This window comes from Atractosteus spatula, chromosome 5 (genome assembly GCF_055471065.1).
Source record: "Atractosteus spatula isolate fAtrSpa1 chromosome 5, fAtrSpa1.hap1, whole genome shotgun sequence".
Taxonomy (NCBI): Eukaryota; Metazoa; Chordata; class Actinopteri; order Semionotiformes; family Lepisosteidae; genus Atractosteus; species Atractosteus spatula.
Genome location: NC_142710.1, coordinates 37,435,462 through 37,463,238, shown reverse-complemented (window position 1 = coordinate 37,463,238; position 27,777 = coordinate 37,435,462). Strand labels below are relative to the sequence as shown.

Sequence of the window (27,777 nt, the reverse complement as noted above, 5' to 3'; positions counted from 1 at the left end):
ATCTATGCCCTAAAACTAAGATGCCACGACAGCTTTACCAGGGAGCTGAACAATATACAATCCCATGAACATTTTTTAACTTTGACCAAATATAGAAGCCCAAGTGCATTCAGGAATAACACTAAATGAAGCACCTTTTTATTTCTTGCATTAATATTTTCACTGCTTTTTAAAATCCTTTAAATGCTTGTTTCCTATTACATGCAATGTAGGGTTCTTGAATAAATATAATTATTCACATTTTCTTTCCTTTTCTTTCTGTAGTGTCTATTCAACATTTCACAATGAAGGCAACTTGTACGGTTTTTGTTCTGTCAATGATATTCATCTCCTACCCAGAGATGAGTACTACGTCTGTATTTTGGAAGTGAAAGGATACAAACTGAAAGCAGGGCTTTCACTGGCAAACGCTCAAGAATACAAATCACAGGCTGTGCTGATGCATCAGTGCTAACGTGTTTAACAATTAGACTAGCTGCACATTAATATTTCAGCAATTCATTACAAAAGAAAGATGAGTCTCTTATTTGTTAGTACTTTATGAAGGCACTTCCAGGTAAAGCTATGCCATAAATTAGCACCTGTTTACTATCCAGTAAAAGCCCTTTTGCACACTGACTAACTGAGAATTTTCCCCAAGGTGAATATTTTAAAATGCAGGTTATATTAAGCTGAAAGAGAGGATGAACTGAAGCAGCTTGTTACGGTTAGCTTGAGGTAGAAAAGTGCTGCTAAGTTCCAGGACTGTCACCCTGTTTTCACTTCTTTCTTTGAAGACCTGCAAACAGTGAAGAAAAAAAATGTTTTCTACATTTCTTTTTCATTTCTAGCATTTTTTAGTACAGTTAACCATGGCAAGATATACAAAAATGTAGATAACAGAAGTACTGTATGCTTAAAATCCTCTTTAGAAAGATGCTTGGTTGAGAGTGGCCTATACTTTTGAAACATTATCAATACATTATTATACTACAGTACAAATGCACTGGAGCTAGGTCTTAACAGAAAAAAAAGCAAGTACTAATTTTAATTTGCTCAAGAATACAAAGATTCTCACACCGTGGGTATACACAGGCCAGCGGATATGCGGCAGTCGTATACAGAAATGGATTACAGTACTTTCAATTACTTTCACCTCATAAAAATTGTTCACATCCTGGCAGCAGCACAGAGTTGAGTAAAATTATATCAATACATGTCAATATGCGCTCACAATGGTTTAAGAATTCCAATATGCAGATGAAACAGGTAGAAGACATATAAAAACGTAAGATTTCACTATAGGTTGTGTATGAAACACAACAAGTGATACAGTATATACTGTACACTACAACACAAGAGGTAGTATTCCCTTTCCTTGTATCACATACTGCAATTTTCACGAGTTTCTATATCATTCTATAGTTTTATGCACTAAAAGATTTAAGTTAAGATCCAAAACTATAACATTACAATGGTTTCAAAATGGCATGCACACCAGTCAATATTCTAAAGCATGTATTCTTGATATTGAAAATATGCTTTTAATTAATAATTTCTGCACATTGCAATATAATAAGGTATTCAGAAGGATAACCATGAATATACAGTAGGTTATTTTCAATATACTACATCTTAGAACATGCACAATAAATTTAAGGTCTTGTTCAAAAGCAGCAAAAGTACACAAGTTCACAGACTAATGCTTTCTTACAAAACACCTACCCCCAGTTCTTTAAACGTTTTCACTGTATTCTTCACAAGGTAGTGTGTGGCACTTTCTCCTACAATAAATGGAAAAGTAATTGCAACAAAACATTTCAGAAGATTGCCGTCAGGTTAGTTAAACATAAGAGTCAAGGTTGTTCAAGATTCATGTACTCTCTGAGCCAGGGGTTCCCAGTCTTGGTCCAGGGGAATGATGTAACCAAGTTTTGAGCACTCTATTAATTTAATGATCCAGTTTTAGACTTAATTACTCAATTAATTATTTAAATACTTCGAGAAATCCTCAGTTGTAGACTTAAGGGGCCTACAAATCTAGAAGACTTACATAATTACAAGAGCTTTAGTAACCTGGGTCTATCATTTTTTTAGTGAAATGGGAGATATCCACATTAATTTTCTTTCCCCATTTAAACACATTCATTCTGCGTCTTTGTACTGCCTCCAATTTGCTTTCATCAAAAGAAACAGCATTTTTAAAAGCAAAACTGAATCAAATTTTGAATCAGTATTTTTTTAAAAACTGTTCACAATATAGGTTTTTAGTTTAACCTTTTACATTTCTTCAAAAGATAATTTCTCTACAAACATAAAAAACACAGTTCTCATTGAAAAGATACGTTTTTTATTTCTAGAACTTACAATAAATAACCTTTGCATGCTAAAAGTAAAAGAAATCAGGATTAATTCTTTTGTCTTAAATGGACAATCTATGTAGAGCCCTTGTTTTGAGATCATTAACCCAAGTTGCCCACATCATACTTTTTCCTCAATCAAACCTATCACTCATTTAACAGATTAATGGGCTGTAAACAAATTTCAAATACTTATACTTATACAAATATTTAAAAAAACATTTCTTCAATGAAGGAAACCCTAGTTATTAACCGAAAAACAATTTTGGTACAAATTCAACATTCAACCCCTCCCCCAAAGCACAGCCTAAAAAGGTGGAAACTTCATTAGCCATTTTTTTTTATAATTGCCGTTTTTCTTTTTTTCTTCAGAATGACTCACCAAATACTGCCACCTTTTTCTCACTCCTTGTCAGAAGGAATCGGAATAGCTGGTTAGTGTATTCCCTTTCTGTAACCGGACCGTTCAAGCTGTGCAAAAAGATGGCTGATGCACTGTAGGCTTCGAGGACGGGGCCCAAAATCCTCTGTAGGAAACCGAAGAATTCCTGGTGTTCTGGAGACAAGCTCACCTAAAACATTTGGAGAGTCTTGTCGTTAGCGTGTTGGATAGTGGGATACAAACGCATTCTTCACTGCAGAAACGGTAACGACTGCTTTCTTCGAAACATTGTACTAAACACTGTACTAAAATTCATCTGTCATGAAGGTGGAGACCCCGTGGCCTTGACCACTTCAGAGGTGATCCAGCACAATCTGAAGGGAAATCAAGTCTTATTCACTGAAAGATTAAGGCGTCAAAATCCCCTGCAAAGGAAGCGGTTTAGCAATTCCCAATTCTTAAATGTTTTTCCTTCAAATTCCCAACACTGTCTTTTTAACTGGAAAGAAGGAACCAGATGCTGGAAGCAAGAGCACATGGTGTGTTGGATACCTTCAGGTATCGATCCCTCTGCTCCTCCCCAAAGTCGCTGTCCTCATCCTCCTCATCGCTTCTCCAGGACAGAGGCTCCGGGAACTTTTTCGGCCAGGGCTCCTCGGTAGGACTGGGGCTCAGTTCCTCCTGCTCTTCCTGTAAAGACAACAGGCACATCAAATCACATGAGCCAAAAGAAGAACAAGCAGGTAGGTGCAGGAATGCTTTCAGTGCAAGCCCAAAGCTTTATCAGAGGAGAGACAGGCGATATGCCTTTACAGTATATGATCGGCTGAAACGTCAGGCAATTTGTCTTTGAGCTCATATTCGGAGTCTGAGTTGCAAATGTGCAAAATTAAATGCAAAACCTTTTTGTGCAATATCTGGAATACTATAACAAGTGACCTTTGCACACATGCAGTATTTTTAGGTAAAACTGAGCAACATCCTCCACAATTCAAACAAAGAACTGGTAAAGGACACCAGTTTGCTTACTCTAAGCCTAAACTGTAAGCTGACATCTAAATGCATCAGCTCACTGAGCATGTGTATACTGTAGTTTAAGCGTTTTGTAGAACTGACATGCTCCAGTCACCTTTCCATGAAACCAAAGTTTTAGGAAATACATGTATAGAGATTATGGATAGAATGTCAATGAATCGGAAGACAATTTTGTTTGTTCCATACAAAGCACTATGTACAGTATCAAGGAAAGGCTTTGGAATGTATTGCTAGATGTAATACAGAAAAATGTGCTAAAATGTCTCACTAATTTGCATGACCATATACAATATCTACTCAAAAGTATTATATCACAGGAGGAACCACACCATTTAAAGTATTCTCAAATATTTAGTATTTATGTAAGCACACAGACACTAAATATATACCATAAACCAATGGCTTCTCTTATGTTCAGCTCAGCTACTAAAAATAAACATTGGGACACCTTTGCATTTAAGGATTGGCTGGCATATAGTAGGTAACCAAATGATTCATGCAGTTGACATGCAGTAATACCATTGTAGTCCTTTCACAAATGTACAGTAGCACAAAGTAACTATTGATAAAGAAAAAGAACTGAACCATACTTGATAGCATTCCGCTATTTAAGCATGTAGCATAGCTGCTATTTGTTTTCATTTGAACGTCTGTAGAATAGCCTATACAATGTTATATTATAATTACTTATGCCTATGCATATAATATCCTATAACATTTCTTTTTTTTGATGGAAGGGATGGCTAAGACTTCAAATTTCTTATTATAATGGATAAATCACCACATTTTAAAGGTTTGCTGCTTTTAAATCATTTCACTGTATTCAATTTAATAACCCACTTTAAACAAAGATTCTGAAAGGACAGTGATGGGGGAGATACTAAAAACGAAGCCATACATAATGTGCGACTTAAACCAGTCCCTAGGACTAGGGGTAACTCAAAACTAGCAAAAATTCACAAATCGTCTTCTCAACAACCTCTCCATCCCTGATGCAATGCATGCAAAAGGCTAGAACACTAGTTCAAGCTACTAAAAAGAATAAACACCTTAATACATACACTGCAGAAGTGCCTGTAAGATGCAAACTGCAAATTGAAAACAACACAAAACATTAACATTTTCCCACAATTGATCCATGTGTCCTGGTGTACATCAAAAACAATGTTTTTTTAACCATCGTTTTCTGATGGGAATATAACAATGTCATATGGAACTAGCATTTCTTGGGAAGTCTTCTCAACTAAAGCATCCATGTACATCTTACCTCAGCAACTATGAGGATCCCATATTGGATTAACCTTCCCACAGTGTCATCAAAGACCTGATAAACCATCTGGCAAGGCTGTTTAAAGAAAAATTCTCAATGATTATTGGAAAATAAGCACTGAATAACTTTGCCACCCAAAAAAACAGGAGGAGTCACTGAATAATAAGTTGCTTTCTACAGTTCAAAAAGAACTGCATGAACAGGGCACGGCATGAATTATACAAGATGTTTGAAAAAGCTTGCTGTCCAACCCTATTACATTTTTAAGATTGCTTTCAATTGAAGTTGTGATGAGGGCAACAGTGTGGGTTGGATTGAAATCAGGGGATTATTCAGACGAGGGAAGGTGAAGGAAGTGTGGGTCACGCTCCCTGAGACGGCTTTATACTGCCCGTCACTGGCAATGTACTGTATCTGCAGCAAAGCATGCCAATACAAAACAGAAACTGGGTAAGGCTGAAACAGCCGGGAGACTGCTTGGTAACTAAATGTGTGCACCTGTAAAAACAAACCCACATCTCTGAGTAAAAGCTTTTTGCTCTGAACACAAAAGGTAAGGTAATAAAACTTTTGACCTCATAAGGAAGGAACAACAGACACTGAGACAGATGTTGAGACTTGGATTATTCTACAACAGTCGGAATCCACCACACAAAACTTTTATTTTCACTACAGTCAAGTCCACTGAGGAGGCACTGTCAAGGGCTGGTTAGCCTGGTTAGGATTTACTACAGTTTTATACATCAGCCACAAACCGCATAAGGTTTTGAAAATATTATCCATTTAAAAAATACAGAAAACAGATTACAGAGTGGCATGAAAATAATTTGGATCACAATTCACTACCCTTACTTTATGCAGGTTTTAGATTTTTCTCCAGCTGGTGGAGCTCTTATGTGAACTATCGGATAGTCATAATATTGCTATTCTCCACAGACGTCATCCAGGTTTTACACATCTTCAGAGACAGCCTGTTTAAGCTAACACAAATAATATCATGCTGATTCAATCAGCCTGTTGGGGGAGTTAAGGGGGGTTTGTGGGCAAGACAGGACAAAACCAAGCCTTATACTTACTAAAGCAACAGCCACTTCGTTTGTTAAGAAATGAGAGAGCCCAGCTGCTTTTCTGATAAGCCTTTCCTGGCTCACCAGCATCTCGGAGGTGCTCTGCACTGTCTCTGCAGCCTGCTCCCTCAATATAGCCAAGACACTGCAAGCTGTGAGGAGGAATAGTAACACAGAATACAATGGTAATCAATGACTCTTGCTTACTGAGAGGCCAGTTCTATGGAAAGAACTCTACAATCATGAACATATTTAACATATCTTGAGTTGAAATATGGTCAACAGGACATCCTCTTTATATCAAAGAGCCAAACCATAGGTGACTTTTGCATAGATGAGCAAGACCATCTATGCAAATGTCCGCAGGTTTGTGGAGATCATCAACTACTAAAGGACAAAGGACCCCAACGATATATTGTACAACTGGTCCCATAAACTGAACTTGCTCATGTCTTTTTCAGTCCAGCAGTGTGCAAATGAACAAGAGACCACTTTTTTTTTTAATAGCCAAACCATTCATTACACACATTCAGAAAAAAAACAGTGTTTCTTAGCTACGATCCTTCATGTGGGTGGCATCGTGGTACAGCGCACCCACCAGGGAGACCCTGGGTTCAATTCCAGAGCTGGGATGCTATCTGTATGAATGTATGTATGTTCTCCCCGTGTTTGCCGAATTTCCTCCTGAAGTCCAAATACTGGTAGGAAAACTGGCTTCTAAGAAAATTGACCCATGGTATGAGTGTGCCCTATGACAGACTTTTTCCCGTCCAAAATGTTTCCCGTCTTGCACCCTTAGTGAGCCGAGATAGGCTCCAGGCCACCATCACCCTGAATTTAATAAAGTGATTAGGAAATGGATGGATCATTAAGTGTGACAGACTAGAACCTCAGACCGTGGAAAATAAATTTAAATCACTTAAGTGAATAATGAGCTCAATTACTAAATATCTCAGGGCCGAATGGGGGGGAAAAAACATATCAAGCAAATCTAATTCAAAATGTTCTTGAATACAAGGGATTAGAAATGTTACATTACGGAAAGCAGATTTAGCTTTACGGAGAATTTGTTATTATTTACAATTGTTGGGCGGAGGGGGGGGGGGGCGCATATCAAGTCTTCAGAGATTTTTTTCTCTGTACATAGCAATATTCAATAAAAGACTGGCTGGTTCAAGTCTTGTCACTGTAATGCAAGGTAATGGCATATCCCTGGATTGTACGTACCAATGATGGCTTCTGTAATGAAAACATGAAACAAGCCATTGCTATAGAAGTTGAGCTCAAATAAGGCAGGGATGGTCGTGGCAGGAGAGATGAAGAACTCCGTGTTGCGGCTGGAAGTGGTCACATTGACACAGTTTCCAAGGAGGTGCAAGGCATGCATGACGACATCCTCCGAGTTGCCAGAAAAGCCCAGATCAAAATCACGAGAGAGGACCTCTTCCTTCATGGAGAAGAAGTCTTCCACTAGTTTAGACAAGTACACACCCTGAAGCAGAACACAATGGCCATGTCACACTTGCTTATAACAGATGCTTACTTTTTCTTGAAAAGGGTTTCTTTTTGCTTTTAATCTGGTAGAATTTGTGAACTAGATATAGAAAATCTGAAGAGGAAGTGCCACTTATAAACCATTTTACATATTACAATCCAAACTGATTAATAGTATACAGTACATGCAAGGGATCAGGTAGAATTATATTATCAGATTGTATAACCACATGGCACTATAAACACTTTAACACCATGCAACAAAGACTAAAAAATACATTGATAGATCTCTATCGGCAATCCCAGTTGACCAATACATACAATGCATATCCACCATGTACTGTACAGTACATTGAATTTTTGATATTCAATAATAAATTCATAATATTGTGACAGCTTTAGGCGACTAGGGAGTGTTTCGCTAAAGTTTGTGACACCTGGCACCCCTAGCTTCAAAGCAAAAAGGATGTCTGCTGAGATGTGGGGAGCCCTTCAAGCAAAAAGAATTGTAAAGATTAGCTTGGTATATCTAGGTAAGTTGTGGGTTAATTGTTTGCAATGAGCAATATAGAAACACATCACACAAGATCACATTAAGACCACAGAGGAGGGGAAAGGAAAGGACAAGAAGAAGAAGATGGAGAGAGGAGAGAAAGAAGGTCAGACCACAAGAGGAGCTGGAACTTGAAGCTTGTGCCAGGCGACAGCCTCTATGATCATCATCCAAACAAAACCTGACTGGAGCGAATTATCTGAACCTTGCTGGAGAGAGCTTGCTATTCTGTGTTTTTAGGGAACTAGGGTTTCCTGAATAAAAAATACCTTGGTTATAGACGTTTCTCTTGCTTAGGGTGCATTTTTTTTAGAATAAAGAGATACTGTAGGCTCGCATTTATCTTGTGGCACCCGGATTTGCAGAAAGAGAGAGATATAACTGCAGGTTGTATTGCATTAATTATTATTAATAATAATACCTTACACTCATGTAGCACTTTTCTGGATGCTGCACAAAAAAAGCTTTACAGGTAATGGGAACTCTCCACCACCACCAATGTGCAGCATCCACCTGGATGATGCGATGGCAGCCATAGTGCGCCAGAACGCTTACCGTGGGGAGGAGAACAGAATGATGAAGCCAGCTCATAGATAGGGATTATCAGGAGGCCATGATTGGTGAAGGTCAATGAGAAATTTTGCCCAATTTAATTTTGAATGCCTGGGTAACACCACTACTCTCTTTGAGAAACACACTGGAGTTTTTAATGACCACAGAGAGTCAGGACATCGGTTTTACATCTCATCTGAAGAACAGCGTCTTTTTTTTTCTTACAGTATAGTGTCCCTGTCACAATACTGGGGTATTACACAGACCACAGGATGAGCGCCCCCTACTGGCCTCACTAACACCACTTCCAGCAACAACCTTATTTTTTTCACAGGAGGTCTCCCACCCTGGTACTGACCAAGCTCACATCGGCTTAGCTTCAGTAAGTTGTCAGTCGTGAGTTGCAGGGTGATATGTCAGCTATTAAGAAGGCATCTTATTTCTTATGTGGCCTATGTAGGCATTATTAAAGTTTAATATTTGGTAGAAGTCTGGGTTTATTTTGGGTGATTAGAATGTTAGGCCTCTGAAACAGCTTGTTTGTAAATACTGTAGAGAGTAACTTGTGTGTTGTTGTTGTCTATAGCCTAGTGTTTGTCTTGTCCTTGTTAATAAACATTTGTTTAACAAAGTGTGCCTGGATTATTACTCTTTTCACCAAAACTGTGCCAGAGAATAAATAATACACGTACCTTTAATTATACCAACTGTTCTGCTATATTCTAGAGATATCACTTATAGATTGGGGATTCTAATTAATTATTTTACTTATTGACTTTACCGCTCAGTCAATTCCTGATTTTTGCCAGTTTCATAACCCCCATTTGTAACAATAGAATAAATGAAAATAAATTATATTTAATTGCATGTTTAATTTACCGATGTACAGTACAGTATTCATTCTACTCCCTTAACATCACATTAGGAAAGAAGTACCCAGTTTTCTGTATGCTAATTGAAATACCAGTTAGATCTATTTTTGGATTTCTTTTGCTGCTAGTTCAGAAAGCAAACTAAAACATAAGTTACAAACCTTTTCAATGTTAACGCCTATTAAAAGAAATTAAACAGATTTCCATCCCCATTTTACACCAGATTTTAACTCTGCTTTTGTACTGCAAGAGAAGTCTCCTGTCTAACAGGAAATTCAGAAAAAAAAAATACACTTTAGGAAACTGTCAGTATAAACGGTAGAAAGTTCTTGATGAAGTAAGAAGCTGCAATTAGAGGTCTTTGTCATCGAATAGTTGAAAGCTATTAGCTGGATAGTTACTGTATTTAACCATACTGTATGGAAGAGTAGCTTTCTACCATTTATGAAGCATTTAGCTTCACTCTGATTTTTTTCAGTCTTTTGCTGAAGAGAGCGGTAGCAGATCTAATCTTCCTGTCTGAACTAAAGTAGGCAAAATGTCACCACACTAGCTCAGCAACAAGTTTTAACTAGTATTCATCAGTTGTTACTGATCATTAAAGCACTAGAAACTCAAAATACCTTCAGTTACAATTAGGTTAAAGTTCTAAACAAAGAATTGTGGTTTGGTTGCTAAATGACACAGGGCAAAGAAAAGCCCATGTATGTTTAAAAAATAATATTGAAAAAAAAGAAGAACAATGACTTACCTGTCTATGTCGATACAAGAGCAAACAAGCAACTATGTGGGTGGACATCACAGCTGACGATTTATTGGCGGCTGGAAACATTAAAATGAGAATGTTTATAAGAAAAGTCATAAGAGAAAAAGAGATAATCAAAGATAGAAATGAAGACCAAAAGAGATTCACTCACTGAAGAGCACATGCTTGGCCAAGTTTCCAATCACTTGACGTCTCCAGGGTTCATCTGTAAGGTCTAAGGAACTGAGATGACCTTCCTCCTCACCATTGAAAAGGGCCTGGTCTGGCCTATGAAATGACAATCCAATGAGAAACCAAAACAGAGCCTCACAACCTCACAGCAAAGAAAACAAACGCAGCACAATTACACAAAGCATGCAGCAACGAACACAGCTTGTGCATCTCTTCAGCCTCTTCAATCAAATTCAATTTGATCAGCAGTCATACTTACCGTATAACACCCGTGACACAAATTTTAAACCACAAGGAGAACTAGACTTATATCAAATGAGGTTAGAAGAAAAAGGAGATTTGTAAAGATAAAAAATAGTAATGTCCCAAAATAAGACAGTGATCAAATCACTGCCTGAACCACATCCCACAGTGCCATTTTAAAGCAAAGACTTCAGACATGGTATAAGGAACATCTACCAACTTTCACCCTACACTGTTCATAAAGTAAAAGAGTAAAGCAGGAAGTTAAGCAGCTATGGTTTATTTCACCTCCGTGCATGCTTCAAAACAAAGTTAGGCCAAAACTCGAGACTGCTCTATGTACTAATGTATCTTTCACTTCAATGCTGAAGCATGAGCATTGTGTGGAAGCAGCATATTCATGTTATCCTTCAACTCACCAGACTTTCTGAGTTTGCAGAAAAGCAAGAATATCTTGAGCTTGTAAGAGGTTACTCATGTGACGCCACATTTCAAAAACCTTCCAATAGCCACCAATCAGTTTATTTGTTTTTTAAATCCTGCTATTTGATATTTATAATTCTGGGTGACTTTCAAAACTTACTGTGCTGCAATAATGGTGGGAACCAGGAGCTGTTCCAGTGTAAGCGGAGCAGGAAGCTGCCGATGTCTTTGACTATCCAGGTACTCCTGAAATATATACGCAAGGTCTTTCAGGGCAATGTGATTAAATTCATGTCTGGCAGAACATAATGTACTGCAGGGAAATTGGGGAAACTGAGAATTTTGAGTGAGGTTTAAAAACGTGGTTACAAACAATTCACTTCTTCCAAATCGAGGAAACTACTGTATTTTTTTTAAACTGGAATGCAACTAGGAAAATACAGAAATGGTCCATTTAAGGACAACTTAAATAGCACAAAGCTGTTTCACCTTCCCAGATTAAAAACTCTCAAACTGCATATTTTAATGCACATCTTTCATTTTATCAAAGTCCTTTCCCCTGCTTCATACTAATAATACATACATTCTTAAAATAATTCAAAGTGCATTTGCTTTATGACAAAGTGAAAAGAGTTTGGTTTAATCTTATTAAATGACAAATAAAATTCAATGATTCCAATAAAATGTTAAATAACTACATGTGATGGAAGCTGTTCATGGGGAAAATGCAGGTCACAACACATCTCACCTTCAAAGAAAAAGGCTGTGTGAAGTCCACTCTGACACAGCCATAGTTCTTGCGCAGCATTCGGAACACTCCTCGCGCTACACTCCACAAGCTTTCATTTTTCTTGGGCTTCCCCTGGAATGAGAGATGCAGAAGGATGATGAACTCCTGTAAAATACAGATCTTTTGGCATTTCTGTGAAGTCCTTAGTATGAAAGGGGTTACGCCAATTCAAAGTCCATCTGACTGCTGGCCCATTAGCTAGGGTCTGTGGCTTTTTTTAATTTCGCAGTTCACTGTAGCATTTGATTTTAGGCATGAACACAAATTGGAAAGCAGCTGAAACTGCCAAGACAGTGAGCTGCCATCATTTTTAAACGGGACAAAATCATTTCAGCAGTTTATGGTGAGATGCAAAAAAGAACTATTTTTACTTGCGTTTGCCTGATAGTGAATTGCAAATGTTAGGCATCTGGGATGAAAATTTGAAACATACAGTACAGCCACCACATATCTCCAGACGGAAACAATATTCTAATGCTCACTGTACTCTACTTACAATGTAGTAACTATTTAACAGTGTGATACCAACCATCCCCAATATAACCGAGAACCAAGTTGGATAATTTCCTTAATTACACTGACATTAAAATAGAAAATAAAAACTGTGTGTGCTTCAATTTCAACAGTCCTACCAGCTGTTCACTGTTGTAGTTGCCCTCGATGATGCGGTCGTAAGAGATGCCCACAGGGACTATAAGCACATCTGAGATGGAAGTGGAGCACAGGGTGTCGACTATGATGGACAGCAGGCCTGCTCTGGCAGGGGAGGGCTTCCCACTGCGTGAACGAGTGCCTTCCAGGTATATCTCCAGAAACTGGTGCTGTTTGAGCAGCTCCTCAGTGTACTGAAGAGAGACACATGAAGCTCAATTCAATCAGTACAGACAAGCAGGACAAATTTCATTTCAGAACTCGTGATGAGGCTGAGACCAGCCAAGAACAGGGAGAAATGAAACAGTTCTGCCACCACGAGCAATGTATGAAGAAGAAGGTAAGATCAACAAGTTCACATTAGACCTTAACCTTTCTATTAAACCAAAGGGTTAAAGAGATTTTTGCTTGTGTTGCTTTAGTACTGAGAAACATGGAGCATGAAAAGGGGAGTGAAAAGACCATGATTAACCCCAGCTTTGCCAGTTCCCAGCAAGACGGGGAGAAAGAACAGGTTTATAATGTGCAGGCATCTATTGGCTTTAAAACTGCAGCACTAAAGAACCAACACAGTGTTTTTTATTATTTGATTTATTTCTTGAAATGTATTGCATTTTCTTCCATTCTTTTCTTGCATTTTATTCAGGGTTCAATTTAAACTACCAAACACACAAAAACCGGATCTAGAGTATTTCATTTTGGATTAAGTTTACTCATGTTAATTCTATGAAAACTAAGCCCTGTTTCCAGAACCACTAATGCAGTGAACACATGGATGCCACATACTGTAACATTATGCCATCTAATCTACTTTTGACATGTCCCTTGGTTAGTCTAGCACAATCACATCTTAACCTCAATTGCAATGCACTAGAGTTTAAATGTATAATCTTTCAAAAGCTGACTCAGAGGTGAATATAACCTTCAAGCACACTGACAGTTCAGCACAGGGGCTGACTCATTTGTTAAAACTTTAGAGATACTGTATATTAGGGTTAAGGAGAGAAACAGAAAAATATTTTAGGTTTCATCCGCAGTGTCAAAATCTGTGCTTTAGACAAAAAGGTACTGTAGTCATCTGGGATTTTCTAACATTCTTATAATACTAGCATGCTGTTAAAGCACACAGGCATAATCATGCTAAGGATAACACAAGAACCCCATTACCCTCCTCCATGAGGAAGAGCATCATGCTTGAATTACCAGACAATTTTCTTCCATTATCTGTACAGTTAGAAACAAATATTTTAAACCCACCACATGAAGAAGAGATCTGTACAAAACATCCTTTTTCCCACTGGGGTTCTCATCCAACTTGCGACGAATGAAGAAACCTCCAAGTTTGCGTATCAACGTGCTGCAGGCACACAAGAAACATCCACACCCATTCTCTTTAAAACAAAAGCCATTTTGAAACGAGTGAATCTACCCTAAATCAGCAATGAGTGAAATTCCAATTTAAAAATATTTTAAAAAAACAGTCTAAGAGGATGGCAGAGGGAGACAAGGTGGTAGTTCTTGTCTGCACCACATTCCCCAAAAACCTACTGATAATGACCTGCTGTCCACTGTCACTTGACCAACCGTCTTACTCCAAGATGGACAGGTGGCTGTTAAAAACCCGGAAACAGGGGCTTCCACAGTTCTACTCCTGCTTATCTAAGAAAATAACTTAGACTCTGAAGATGTGATGCATCAGAGGAAGAAGGGAGCAATGGACATTATTTCACATTAGTCACAAACCTACTACAAACCTACAAAAGATGTTACTGTACCAAGAACCGTTACTGAATACCACAATATATAATTAATGATAATGTGTTTTCAGTTCCCAGATTACAGATACAGTACGCCCAGTTGCATTGAATGAGAATGATGAGAAAGTTGCAGGTTTACTAACCTGAAGATGGGAATATTGAGGTTGTTTCCAGCAGCAATGTGTGGAGCTTTAATATTGTGACAGAACAAGATGAAGGTGATCAACAGATAGTCTATATGAGATTTATGAACTGGCAGAAACACTAAAGGAACATTTTGCTGAAAAACAAGAACAAATCACATTTCAATACATTAGGTATTCACCAGTTATTAAGGGGCAAAAAAACTATTGTGACAATTAATGCACTGTAGGGATGCAAGATGTCTCAGCAGAGGACTGAGATGAGTTTTAATTTGTGATGAAAAGGCCATTTCCAGAGAACATGGAAGGAGACGCACACAAAGTGTATCCCCCCCAGTGCCCCAAATTCCAGCACTGTTACAGAGAGTTTTATAGTCCATGTACTGCCATAGCCACCCTTTGTTAATAGAATGGGTGTTTATGACCATTACTAATATATTGGAATCATAGAAAATAGTTTCATTTATGGCACAGAGTTACCGCTGTCTTTCGGTTATTTCCGAGATGTTACATACAGCAGGTGTGTGTTTAAAATGCACTCAAGCCAGGTCAGGATAATGATCTAATGACCCCAGGCCACATTTCTACTACATTTCTACAAAGTGCACCCTGTGCACAACATCCTATAACACTAGGAATCATGAGATTCAAGCAAATCAAGTGTCCTTACAACCAGTGACACCCCCTCAAAATTTTGCCATAACTGACAGCTATTTACTAATGTTGCAAAAGAATATTGCAATAATGATAAATAAAGGACACAGTGTAATCTTTAACCATGGAAAGGGCATTGAGCTATCACCTCAGTCAGGTCATCCTAACACAACGTATCTTTTTGGCAGGGACATTAGTGTACTCAATAATTCAATAAAGACTTGTGTCAACAAAATCAACAACTTTCTCCATGGAGCAACTATAAAAAATGTTCCGATGCAACATGAAAATGCCGACAGTTCTGCTGGATGGAGACAGATGCAGGGAACTTGAAACTTCAAGATCTCAGGTATGGGTTTCTTGTTAAAAAGAACAGGAGAATCTATGAGAGTAAGAGCTGTGGAAGAGATTGTAACCAGGTTACCAAGAATGGTTAATTACCTTCTGAAAAGTAATTGTACACTGAGATTCAAATCCCTCGGTAATGGTTTAAAAAAAGAACAGCCATAGACTGTTTCCCACCTGCTATCCTTCAGAAACCAGATTTCTCTATAGCAACATTCACTAACCAACAGGCCTGTCAGTACATGCAAAGCAGAACTACTATGACACTGCTACTTTTAAAGCTATCTTTGTTCATCTACAATGAATGTACCTTTTTGTAAGACTTGGCTTGACATGGGTTCATTCCTGACCAGAGCTGTGCACATTCTAAATTTATTCTTTGCAGAGTGAGACGGACACCTGTTGTATGTGACATTTCGGGAATAGCTGAAAAGTGTCAATAACCTTATCAGAAATAGCCATTGAGCCATGTGGAAATATTTTTTCTATAGGCACTAATGCATACACAACGATAATTTCTAAACACCCTTTCACGCTAGTAACAGAAAGTAACCAGAGCTGTACTCAAACTATAAAACATTCCTGAAATACTGCTTGGGTTCAAAGCTCTCTGGGGGATACACCTTGTGTGTGCCCTCTTGGGTGTTCTCCAGAAAATGGTCTTATACAGTATGTGACAAACTAAAACTCATTTCAAACATTTGTTAAACTGCACTTACATCCTCTACATTTTCTTCTGTAACTACAGTACTTTCACAATGGTCAGGTTTTTGCATTTTGCTCTAGAAAATAAATATTCCCAAAATAAATATTTTATTTTTCCAAAGAAAATAAATATTATGTGGCAAAATTATCTTATCAACTTTTAACTGTTTTTTTTTCCCCAATACACAGCTGAACCCTGCCCGATAGTCTTTTGTTTCTTTTTCAAAGCAAATATTGTTGCAAAATGTGGCTCAGAAATTTCAGCACAAAGTGGGGCATTTTCTTATCTAATCTTATTCAAATATTTCAGTAAATACAGTACATAGAAGGGTCAATGAGCATTAGGCATTCATAATTCCTCACCTCCGTGGCAGCCTTTTTCACCATCTCAAGTTGTCCCTTATGAATCTGAATGCTCCAGAAGAAGCCATTGAATAATTTCAGCAGCACCCAGCCAGTTAACCTGTTCAGGAATAAAACAGTTTTTTTTTTTACTCACCCACTATTTCATATGCTGTTCCTGTACTTTTTAGATTTTAAAGCTAGTCTCCAGCGATCCAATTTTACTCTAAAGACTAACATATAATTTGACAATGCAGCTCAATTGTAAAAGCAAACAAATTACAGCAATCTTGAAGTTGTTTTGCTAATAAAAAAACAGAAGGCTGTTAGCCTTTTTCTTGCACTATATTTTACAAAGCTTCTTTTGAAACGTTTTCTTTCTGCAATGCTTTTTAAAACAATGCATGGCTTTTGTCAGAACAGGAAGTAGCAGCATTCCGCATACCATCTGGCACCCTTCCAAGGCCATTTGCAATTCAATTACAACCAGCACCTCAAGGTAGTATTCCACAATAGCAATCAACACAAGAAATTACAAAATTAAAAAATTTAAAAATGCAATGGGAGCATCTTCAAAAATGAAAATTTTATTGCCATTATAAAAAAAAATACTTCTTCTACTACTAAAAATTAGGGTATTTTTCACAAAAAAAAATCTAAAAAGACAATGCAGAATTTGAAAATAATTAGTAATATTAGTTGTAAAGCTGTCTACCTCAGTGATGCTTACTGCTTTCACATGACACGCTATAAATAAAGATCACATATGATAAAGTGGACATGTACCTAATAAAGGAGGGAGAGATATTAGCCACCATTTCCTGGAGAATTCCTCTGGCTTTTCTCCTCACTCTGCTGACAGCTTTGCGGTCGATCCTGGACTCCATCACACCAGGGCTGTTTTCTGAAGCTACTTCTATGGTAGCCTTCTCCACTCTATAAGAAATGAAGAATGAAAAACTCTTAAAGAAAATTAATAGGTAGGCACATGATAATGCATTACAGTCATTCTAAGTGCATTTCTGTGGCCCACTAATTTGAAATATGCCTGCCTTTTCATGTATATAGGAGGAACCAGTGATGCTAATATCTTTGGATTTAATTGTTCAACCGTGATAAATTTAACTTCATAATCTGAAGACATGCTGTAAAAAACTGAATTTTTAAAAAAACTAAGTTAATGTCAGAATTTTATGCGAGACCTAAAAAAACAGGCATGAATAGCTTGTGTCTACCTGCTGTTGTTCAATACATTTTCCACCACATTCCTAGCAAACATGTCCTTCCGAACATCCCGCTCCAGGACAAACAGAACGTAGCACAGACGCCTGGCCAGCCATCCCCTGTGCCTACAGCAAAACAATATGGGGAAAAAATGACAATAATCTACCCACTGCGGCACACAGTCCACATCAGTACTGCCATCTTGAACACATGGACGCACTAGCAGAAGGCAGATCATTAGGACTTAGCAACCGCTTACACAGCACCTGGCTCGAAACTCCAGTTCACAATGTTTCCCAAGATAAAACTAATCTGGAAAATTTGTATACAAAACAGGCTCTCCTTCTTCAGTTATAAATGTACTATGTGTACATATGAGATATTTATCGACATGGAGAAATCTTTCAGTTAGATCTTTCAAAGGTTAATCGGTTAATGCACTGAGTAGGAAAAACTACATACTTGGAAAACAATCAAGTGAGTTATCAAACAGAAAAATATAGGCGTAATCAAGACACTGCTTTAACTTGTCAGTGACTGATCCCCACATGCTGGCAAAAAAAATGTCCCATCCGAGTCAAGACATACCTGGTGTGCGTTTCATTAATGTAAATGACATTCCGCAGACCCAGAGAAGGTATACTGGAATTGAAGAGCTTTTCCTACAAGACAAAAATATGTTGTATTTCTGTGCCTCCCTTTAATAGTCAATTGGCCCAGATTAATGTCTGTGTTGGTCACAAAGTTTTTTATATACTGTATCAGGGACAGAAAGTTATGATGTAAGAATCTAATAATCCATTACAGAGCAGATTTAAATGTACACATTCGTATATGATTTTTAAATAGAAAAAAAATCTGTCAGATAAGCATAGCATTATATCCCTACATGTAAACAGAGGAATTCTGAAAAGGGGATATTACTAGCTTTTTTAGAACTTCTAATCCCTGTAATTGTCCTTGGCAATTCCCCTTTAACCCTATAAATCTGTTGAACCTTGAAGATGTTAAAATTCTGCATTTCAAGAAACTGGAGTTTCTACCTGACTCTGAGGAGTGCAGGAATGACAGCACCTTCCAACAAAGGGTCTCTTTCTGTTGAGAAGGCCCTCTTTCCATTTTGAGGTTACAGATCTCAAAACAGAAGGGCTCGAACTCCGCTCCTGGGAAGAAAAATCCATTTTGTTTCCTTAAAATAAATACATCTGCATTTTAAAACACGGGGCTGTGTTGGCTAACCACGCAGAATTGGTAGAAGATTCGACACAGCACCTCGGACAGTGGAAGTGAAAACAACTGTATTCTGTATTCTAACAGTTACCCATCCGTCCCTTTTCTAACCACTTCTTCCATTTCAGAGTAGCAGGACTGCCAGAGCCTATCCCAGCAAGCAGGGCGCAAGGGAGAATACACCCTGCAGGGGACACCATTGAGCAGTCTCACAGACGCACATCAGGGCCGATTTTCCCAGAAGCCAATTCAATTAACAGCATGTTTTTGGACTGTGGGAGGAAACCGGAGCACCCGGAGGATAACCGCATGGGCAGCACACAAACTCCAAACAGACAGCACCCTAAGTGTGGAACCCAGGACCACAGCTCTGCAAGGCAGCGATGCTAACCACTGGACCACCAAGCCAACCACTAGCAGTTACCAAAAATTGAAATTAAATCATTTCAATACACATCCCTTAATGCTTTTTATATACCTTACATCCCTTCGTGAGGTATACACATTACATTAAAAGCTTACATGTTATGGATTAAACTACATTATTTTTTAATACATTTTTATTATTTTTGTAGTCAAATACACTTATCAAAAACCTGCGCATAACCGCCCCTCCTACCCACCTGATACCTCCCCCCCCATCCCCACCCACAAAAGCAACCCATACAGTTATCTAAAAAATAAATTTAAAAAAACCCACAGCTGTAATAATGATAGGGTTGTCTGTATCTTGGCACTGTGGACTCTTAAGGTACAAAAGTGTATTGTAAAGTTAAATTTAAGAAATAATATAAAATAGGTCCATACCAATTCTTCACCTGGGTATTTCCATCGACTTCCACTTTGATCAAAGGAACTGGCCATAAACACATTGTCCTGGGTTCCAAAGGAGACCACAACCTCCTCCATCACCCTTTATATTGCGTACCAACAATAGACCTGGAAAAGAAATGTATTTCATTGATGAAAATACAAACATACTAGTCTAAGGCTTTTGTTTAAAATGTGAGAAATCAGGGTCATTTTGTATCAGTTCTGGAGTGTTTTGAACACTTTGGTGCTGTTATATTGATATTTTGAATGATTTCAAATTCTCACTGTTACAGTTACTGGCTACAGTGATGATGCATTAATGAGCCCAAAATCACCTGAATCTGTACAATTTAACACAGATGGAAGCTAATTAGCATGTTGAATAATCTGGAAGGCAATCAGTTACACTGGAACTAATTTACATTTGCTATTGCAAAGGGGTGTGTATTTTTATCCAATCCATTTTTTCTAGGCTTTCATTTACAATTACTTTTCAGAATGTTTGAGTGTTGAATGTTTTTTACTTGGAGGTTGTTACAATGTGTAAATAAAGGTAAAATAAATTCTAATTTAATGTATCTAGATTTCAGGCTCTTAGTCCACAATATGCTTTACTTTGGAAAGGGTATGTAGACTTTCTATAGGCACTGTACATGCATGTTCAACACACTTCCAGAGTGAAGAGAAATACTATCCTGCATATTGCACTATACCTACAGTACCTGCAGGCGCAGAGCTGTAATCACTAACAGCAAGTTCAAGCTACCTGTATCAGCAGCCGGTAAGAACAATTAGGAGAATTGTCCCATCTATACTTTCCTGCCAACCGCATTACCACACAATACTAATTCCCTGACTTTTTTTTGCTATTTGGTCTGTCTCTCCTATTAGGTAATACAACCCCCAGTCTAGGTCTTCTGGCCTCAGTCCACATTACACTGAATTAAATTTTTAAAACCATTTCCCCAGGCGTCCAGCTCACAAATAGTGACACACTATACAGTATGTGGGTGCTGGGTACAACTCAGCAAGCTGTAGTCTTGTGTGTGCTGCCGTCTCACTTTAAGGTTTGATCAACATCCTTGCCTCTGTTGTCAGAAGGAATATTTACTGTGCACAGACACATCAATTTCTCCAGGCCCAGACAGTGTTCTTTTACTATGGCTAGAGCACAGCGCGACTAAAAAAAGACGGCAATACAGCCTTTTCCATCCACCCGACTGTTATCAGAAATGAGTTTGCAAAATGGGAATATGCAAATCAACCTTACATCCTGGTCAGTATGGCAGTCCATCACAGGGTATGTACACAAACAAACTGGGATAACTCAGAAATACTGATTAAGCTTACCACAATGTTCTTGAAAAGTGGGATGAATTCAGCATTCTATACAAAGCACCTTTATGGTTAATTTTAGTACTTAGAGTACAGTGTAGGAAAACTGAGGAATAAAAAGACACAAAAGACACACAAACACGTCAGGTACCAGATAAAAAATGGTTCTGCTCAGGGGATATATTTTTTCAGACAAGGTCTGCATATTCATACCTTGGATGAAAATACCGTGTTCAATTCGCTGTTGTTTCTTCGGCATAATAATGCAAGCCACTGAAAATTCTGGATATATTCATCCATTTAAGAGAAACAATTTATTAATGTCCTCACTACTGTACACTTCCTGCTAAAATAAAGACATTTCATAGTGCAGGCTGTCTTTCCAGAAAAATCCTCAACCAGACCTTTAAGTACTACAACAAACAGAGTTACTGTAAATCTAGACTTTCTATTACATTGGAAATATTTTTCAACACATGTAAATCTCATTTAAGACATGTATCAAGTACTATAGTTAGACCTACTGTAGCATGCAGTATAGCACAAAATATCATTTAGGCAGTTTAGCTTCTTTAATAACTTCCGTAAGCTTCTACATATCTGAGAAGAGCAAAAATAGAAAACTGACAGACAACTTCTGAGAAAAGAAGTACATAAGACAGTTTCAAGATCTTTAATGATCTTTTGATAGATACTTTGATATGTTTCAAACTAAAGTTTTATTAAACTTTTTTTGCTAATTGCGAGTTAATTTATAATCAATTGGTTCAATTTTTTTGGTTCCTTTTTCATGGCATGTGACAAAACACGTTTTTAATACAATGGATTCACTGAAAACCAGTGCAACATTTTTTACTTAATTTAAGATCTCCAAGTAAACATAATGCAAACATATTTCACACTTCAAATTTTTAGATTGCTTCAACACAAAACACAAAATCAAGTTGGAAACCTGTCAGATTTCAATCTCGTCGGCCAATGAACATTTTTAAAAAGCTGCATTCACTTTATATACAAGTATATGTCAGCATTAGACATTTTAAAAGGAGAAATTCTAAAAACAAAATGCTAAAAAGGTTTTAATAGGAATGTGGTAACAAAAACACTTTTACTTCAAGCCCTGCAGCTCAGACTCAACTGACCTCAAACTGCAATCTAGTAGCTCCTGCCCGGTGTTTGTGACATATTAATAAGACCTTGTAGGATGTAGAACACAGTCTACTGAACTGAATGGGCAAGGCTACTCTATCTCATCATACAGAATGCAATTCAAACACTGGGATGAAAAGTATTTCAAGATAAATAATTTGGATAAAGTGTCTGTAGGAACAGTGGCATAAGCAATCGGATTCTGTACACGTTACAAGTGAAATACTTCAAGACAAAGAGTCACAAAACATTAAGTGCAGAGGTCTAAAACTGGTCATTCCAAGCATGTTTCACTTGCTTTATCATAGGACCCACTTAGCAAACACAGTAACCAAGCAACGGTGAAGAACAAAATAGGAAGTACCCTCCAGTTGTAAGACGGTATGTGAGGGGAGGGGGGCAATTTTAAAAAATGGGAAGAGAGTCCAATTAATCAAAAAAGAATAGTCTCATTTTTCTATTATTTAAATATAGTTAATAATTGTTTTGAAAAAAAACTTTTGGCATTTGCATGCACTGCTTACACTTTCTCCTGTAAGCACCCTACTGCCATATCACATTTAAAACTATTATATGGTGCATTATGTTATGGGAAGCTATACAGTATACCATATCAGGTCTTGTTTGACCAGCTTAAGCTGAGTCCGGAAAGCATTCAGTACACAATCCAAACGCAGGACTACAATTTATATTATTTCAACAACTGAACTGTTATGATAAAAATTCACGTTGCAAAGGAAAATGAAGAGCCGTATGCAAATAAACACACTGTACAGAAACTACAAGGAAAGATAGCATTTTCTATTGTTTGTTTTTCAGCTATAGAAACAGAAGGCAAACAAAAAAAACTGTGCGAGACTCCAAGGTGAAACAAACACTGAACCAAAAGTACTGCGGTGCACATTACAAGGCCACACAAGAAGATTGTCTTGAAAATCTGAAACAAAGTTAACCTGAAAAATGCTGAAAAATAACATTTATGTTGAAATTTACAATACAGTCAGGATTAATATCCTTTAGAAAGACTTAGAGTTGAGATTTTAGAGTGGGCATGTAAAATACTACAAATTAGGTTAACTTAACACAATAAATAATGGGCTTCTGTTATAAGATTTAGAGGAAACGCTAATCAGAAACAAAAGGAAAAGACCCTGGGAATTGTGGACAAAAAAATAGCCTGAATCAGCACCACTTTAAGTCCTAGAGAAGCAAAAGTAAACCTGACCGTGCGATACATTGAACATGGCTTATCTGCTGACAAAAAAAAGTAAAAGTAAGGTACAAGCATGACAGTATGCTGAGGCTGATAAATATACCTGATTAAATCCTGTCTTAATAGGGCTGTATTGTACATAAACAAGCTGAATGGTCTGCCTTTTATTTTCAAAGATGCATATTTTTTTAAACATGGCGGAGCCACAGGGTCTGTACAACTTTTCACTGCAGGTAGCAGACTTGCAGAATCAATTTTTTATTATTCTCACACAGTTTTGCACAGAAAAGGAGAAAGTGTTTGCCCTCATTAGGTAACAGCTACTGCACTGAAACACGTGAAAATTCCTTTCATCTATATCATTTCAATTATTCTAGAACATGAGTATCAATTTAGAGACATCGTCAACATCGTCGTCGTCATCACTTTCAATAACCATTTATCCGATTCAGGGTCACAGTGGCCTGAAGCCTATCCCAGCAGTCATTGGGTGAAAGACAGAACACACCCTGGATGGGACACTAGTCCAACGCAGGGAGATGCCAGTATCAATGTTAAACCTACAGCAAAACATATTTTGGCTCCACAGAAACTGTTCCTCGTTCAAGCTTTAGTAACAGGTATTTCGTATTTCAGAGGAAAAATATATTCTTTATGTTCTGCTGTGTAGATATTAGAAGTACTGTAGGAACACATGCCCATTCCTGCAAATGAAAATGCAGAAGAATTGGCATGTGGAAAGGAACCAGGTTTACAAGTGCATCCCACCAAGGAAAAATTACAAAAAATGTATCTCATAATTACGAGAAAATTATCCAGTAATTATGACTTACTGTAGTAATTCTCGTGTACTTTATGTGCTCACACCATAGCACAATTGTCATATAACACCTATATCAAGTAGGTAGCTACGTCAGCATGCACAGCCAAAAGCCCTCACAGCCAAAACGTTATTTCTTTTCTTCTCTTTTCAGCATGGAATAAACCTTTAATTTATTCCTTTAATACTATAGCGCTTTCGGGTTCTCGTGGGTTTGCGCCCTCGCGGCTCCCGCCTCAGGTTGGCCCTCCACCACTGGGGCTCGAACCCGGGTCTCTGGCGTCACTCAACAGGGCAGGGAACCAGGCGGCTGAGATAAAGGGAGATCTCCCCTCAGCCCGGCAGCTGAGGTCCCTGCTATTCACAGGGAAGGGCGGTGACATCACCGCGCTGGCAGACGGCTCACATAACCTGTAATGTCGGACGTACAGTTTTAAGCAGTGGAAGTGACTGCACATGTAACTGATCATAACGGAACCATCATTGACTTGATCTCTAAATCCCACAAAACTGGTCCTCATGCTTGTAATGATTCTGTTCATATTTGCTCAAAATTGCAATCTGTACAAATTCTGCAGCACTGGACACAATCATTAAACTGAAAGTGCCGGCCAAGTTCACCGTAGCTTCTACATGCGTTCAGTGCACAACGTAACAGGTTGTACATACACTGACGTAAGCATTGCTATCTCGTAATTACAAGATAATTTGTTATCTCATAATTACGAGATAAGGTGGCAATGTTTTTCCCTTAGTGGCAGCAATGCGCTTCCATAGTTTAGCAACTGCCTTAAGAAAAAGATATACCTGTAGCATTGTCAAAGAGCTATGAGTCATGCTTTCCAAAACTACTGCTGTACATCTAATATTAATCACTGAAAAAACAGCATAACAAAAAACAATCTCTAATAATTTCTTATTTTGACTATTTTGTACTATTATTGGTATGAGAACAAATGGGACACACAGTTTCAAAATACAATACACAACATGTTTACGCAAAGAATAAGCAAAAATGATTATCTACAATGATAAGAAACCACAGAATCTTAAAATGTTTGTGTATTCAATTTTTAGGCTCCATATTTTGAGCAGCTGATTGTAGTTGTTTTAACAACAATACTGTAAAATTTAGGTACATACAATTTCAATATGTCATGTAGTTTAATTAAATGAAAGACACAATGGATTTACTGAACAGAAAAATAACTATTTGACAATTATGACAAAATAACCCGATTCAACTATTAAATATCGTTTGGTCATACAGTCCAACAAACTTTTAAAATACCAAAGTGTACTAAAGAGCTTGTGACATTTTTCATTCTATGTACAGTACGCATAAGATAGTGCATAATGAGGTATTTATAAAGGACTTCAGAGACAAAAAAATATATTGCGTGCTATACAAGGCTTGTAGGTTTGTATTTGGGGAAAAAACTATTAAAAGTAAAATATACTTATTGGAAAGGTCTTGAGTGAATTATTATTATTAATAATAATAATAATAATAATAATAACAATAAGAAGAAGTTAAATGTCCACTGACATGTAAATGTAGCTTAGCAAACCAAGTATAATCTATCTGACAAGATCTTTAAATTTAAGGGGGGGGGGGGATAATGATACATCCAGAAGCAAAGACAGATGGACAAGCAGTTCCCCATTACCAGGCGCTAACAGAAACTGTAACTTTGTCAAGAATAATACACCCTCATCCCAGGTACTGTACGTCGGAAGGCGTAGCTGTACTGTATGCTAGACCAGTTTCCTGCAATGTCAAGATAGCTCTAAAAACGCGCAACTTAAAACTTTGTTTTAACCTGCTAGCCTGGAGTAAATATCCCCTTCTACTTTCACACCAGGCAGATTACTAATTTAAGTTTAGACTTGGCAGATTTTCATTTACTGCCATACGAATACATGGCTAAATTTGTGAAAGTTACTTTCCCCAGAATAGTAGCTTTAGCTATTTAATTAAGAGCCTAGGAACACGGTATCCAGTTGTGGAAAACTAACAAAATAAAAATATACAGATAAACTTGTAGTTGCTCAGCTGTCAATGTCTTTAACACGTCTTTGTATAACAGCACCTATTTCAAGCCGCTGAAACTTTATAATGAACTTGAGCATGCGTTTAAGCTACTTTGCCTGATGAAAAATAAAACTCCGTTCTATGTTAAATTGTGGTTCTTCTCAACAACGTTGTTTGGACCGCACTACAGTACATGCAACATCAGCTGTCGACACCCTCGATTCTTTACGAGGTTTATTAAGAAGAATCCTGAAGTTTTTCTTTTGCGTGAAAACCAGTCGTTTCGCTTTGCGGTGATCAACGGCACTGCACTGATCTGTAAGGTTACTACATTACGCCAGTTTCCACTTAATACGCTAAAATTATTCAGCCTAGTGTGTTTAAGTTCATATCCTCAAAACAATATAATAACGAAAATACCACGTAAGCAGATTGACACAATTTACCAACAGTCCACAGCCTTTCGTCACTATGACCTACTGTATAACAGCACTGTGATGCGAATACCGGCTGCAGCTGAAGCATGCTGAAGACAAGAATAAGGCCCTTAAACCCTACTGTATTTTACCAACTCGTTTTGACACTATAACTGTACTGATACAAGTTCCCGATCTCCGCAATCAACGGAGTGGAAGGCAGTTCCAGCTCTTACCTTATAAACAAGCTCTTTTTGCACCATCTCTGGTGTGTTTAATTAAAGATGCCCCCCGTTCCTGTCGTTTCCGTCCTTGAAGAAGCTTAAAGTGAACACACCGACATGCTCATACTGCAGCTCCCAGCTGCAGAAGAAAGCCCAGCTCTCTTTTACGTCCGCACATGCGGCTTGTACTTCCTCGATTTGTGAGAAAGGCAAGTAAGTGGCGCTGTTTCACCTTACGTGTTCATCTGGTTAAACTGGTGTTTCTGTATTCATTAAGTGGACCTTAATATCTCTTCTGCCTTAGGTTGTATTAAAAAATGATTGACACATTTAATGAAAACAATAACAATAGTGGCTGATTCGAAGTTTATTAATTCCCAAGATCTGTATTTTCTCCGTGAGGTTTGTTTTCCAACTGTGTAAGTTTTGTACAGTATGTATATTTAATTTCGAAAACCTCAGCCTGTAGGAGCTGGCTTAAAATGCAGATTTTTGCATATCGATAGTTTATACTGTACATTCTGACATTGTGTTGTTGGTATTGCCCTGCTATTCTTTGTCACTCTTATCTGTATGCATTTGTCCTGAAGAAAGCTTTGTCAATTGATATAGCTCAGCACCAATTAGTGTGTAATACTCTGTTAGCAATTGTGATCTATTATTAACAATAATATCATAAAAATTGTCAAATGGATACAGGCAAATGATAAGTTCACTTCAATCACAATAAACACCACACACATGTGAAATAATATACAGTACAC

At 37.7% G+C, this 27,777-nt stretch overlaps 1 protein-coding gene across 2 annotated transcripts; it reads right to left on the bottom strand.

Moving 5' to 3' along the window:
- Positions 1-240: 240 nt before the first annotated feature.
- gpam (glycerol-3-phosphate acyltransferase, mitochondrial) lies at positions 241-27,161 on the bottom strand. Of its 2 annotated transcripts, XM_088917244.1 has the most exons (21): positions 27,026-27,161; positions 19,816-19,947; positions 18,822-18,941; positions 18,367-18,440; positions 17,790-17,903; positions 17,341-17,490; positions 16,576-16,675; positions 14,509-14,645; positions 13,866-13,965; positions 12,590-12,802; positions 11,916-12,029; positions 11,328-11,413; positions 10,482-10,597; positions 10,316-10,386; positions 7,321-7,585; positions 6,103-6,245; positions 5,024-5,101; positions 3,274-3,411; positions 2,722-2,911; positions 1,705-1,763; positions 241-778 (listed from the first exon to the last, which is right to left on the bottom strand). In XM_088917244.1, the coding sequence occupies exons 2-21, from the start codon at positions 19,915-19,917 to the stop codon at positions 662-664; spliced, it is 2,487 nt and encodes an 828-aa protein (XP_088773370.1). In that variant the 5' UTR covers positions 19,918-19,947; positions 27,026-27,161; the 3' UTR covers positions 241-661. The 2 variants fall into 2 exon arrangements, with proteins under 2 accessions (XP_088773370.1, XP_088773371.1); XM_088917245.1 differs by lacking the exon at positions 27,026-27,161 and having other exon boundaries at positions 19,816-19,990.
- Between the last annotated feature and the right edge of the window lie 616 nt (positions 27,162-27,777).

Bases quoted from the DNA above. Each gene is read 5' to 3' on its own strand.
- gpam (XM_088917244.1), bottom strand. From the start codon at position 19,917: ATGGAGGAGGTTGTGGTCTCCTTTGGAACCCAGGACAATGTGTTTATG. The intron at 17,491-17,789 runs GTAGACACAAGC...CATTTCTTATAG, and splicing joins AATGTATTGAACAACAGCAG to AGTGGAGAAGGCTACCATAG. The intron at 12,803-13,865 runs GTGGGTTTAAAA...GTCTCTCTTCAG, and splicing joins ACAGATCTCTTCTTCATGTG to TACACTGAGGAGCTGCTCAA.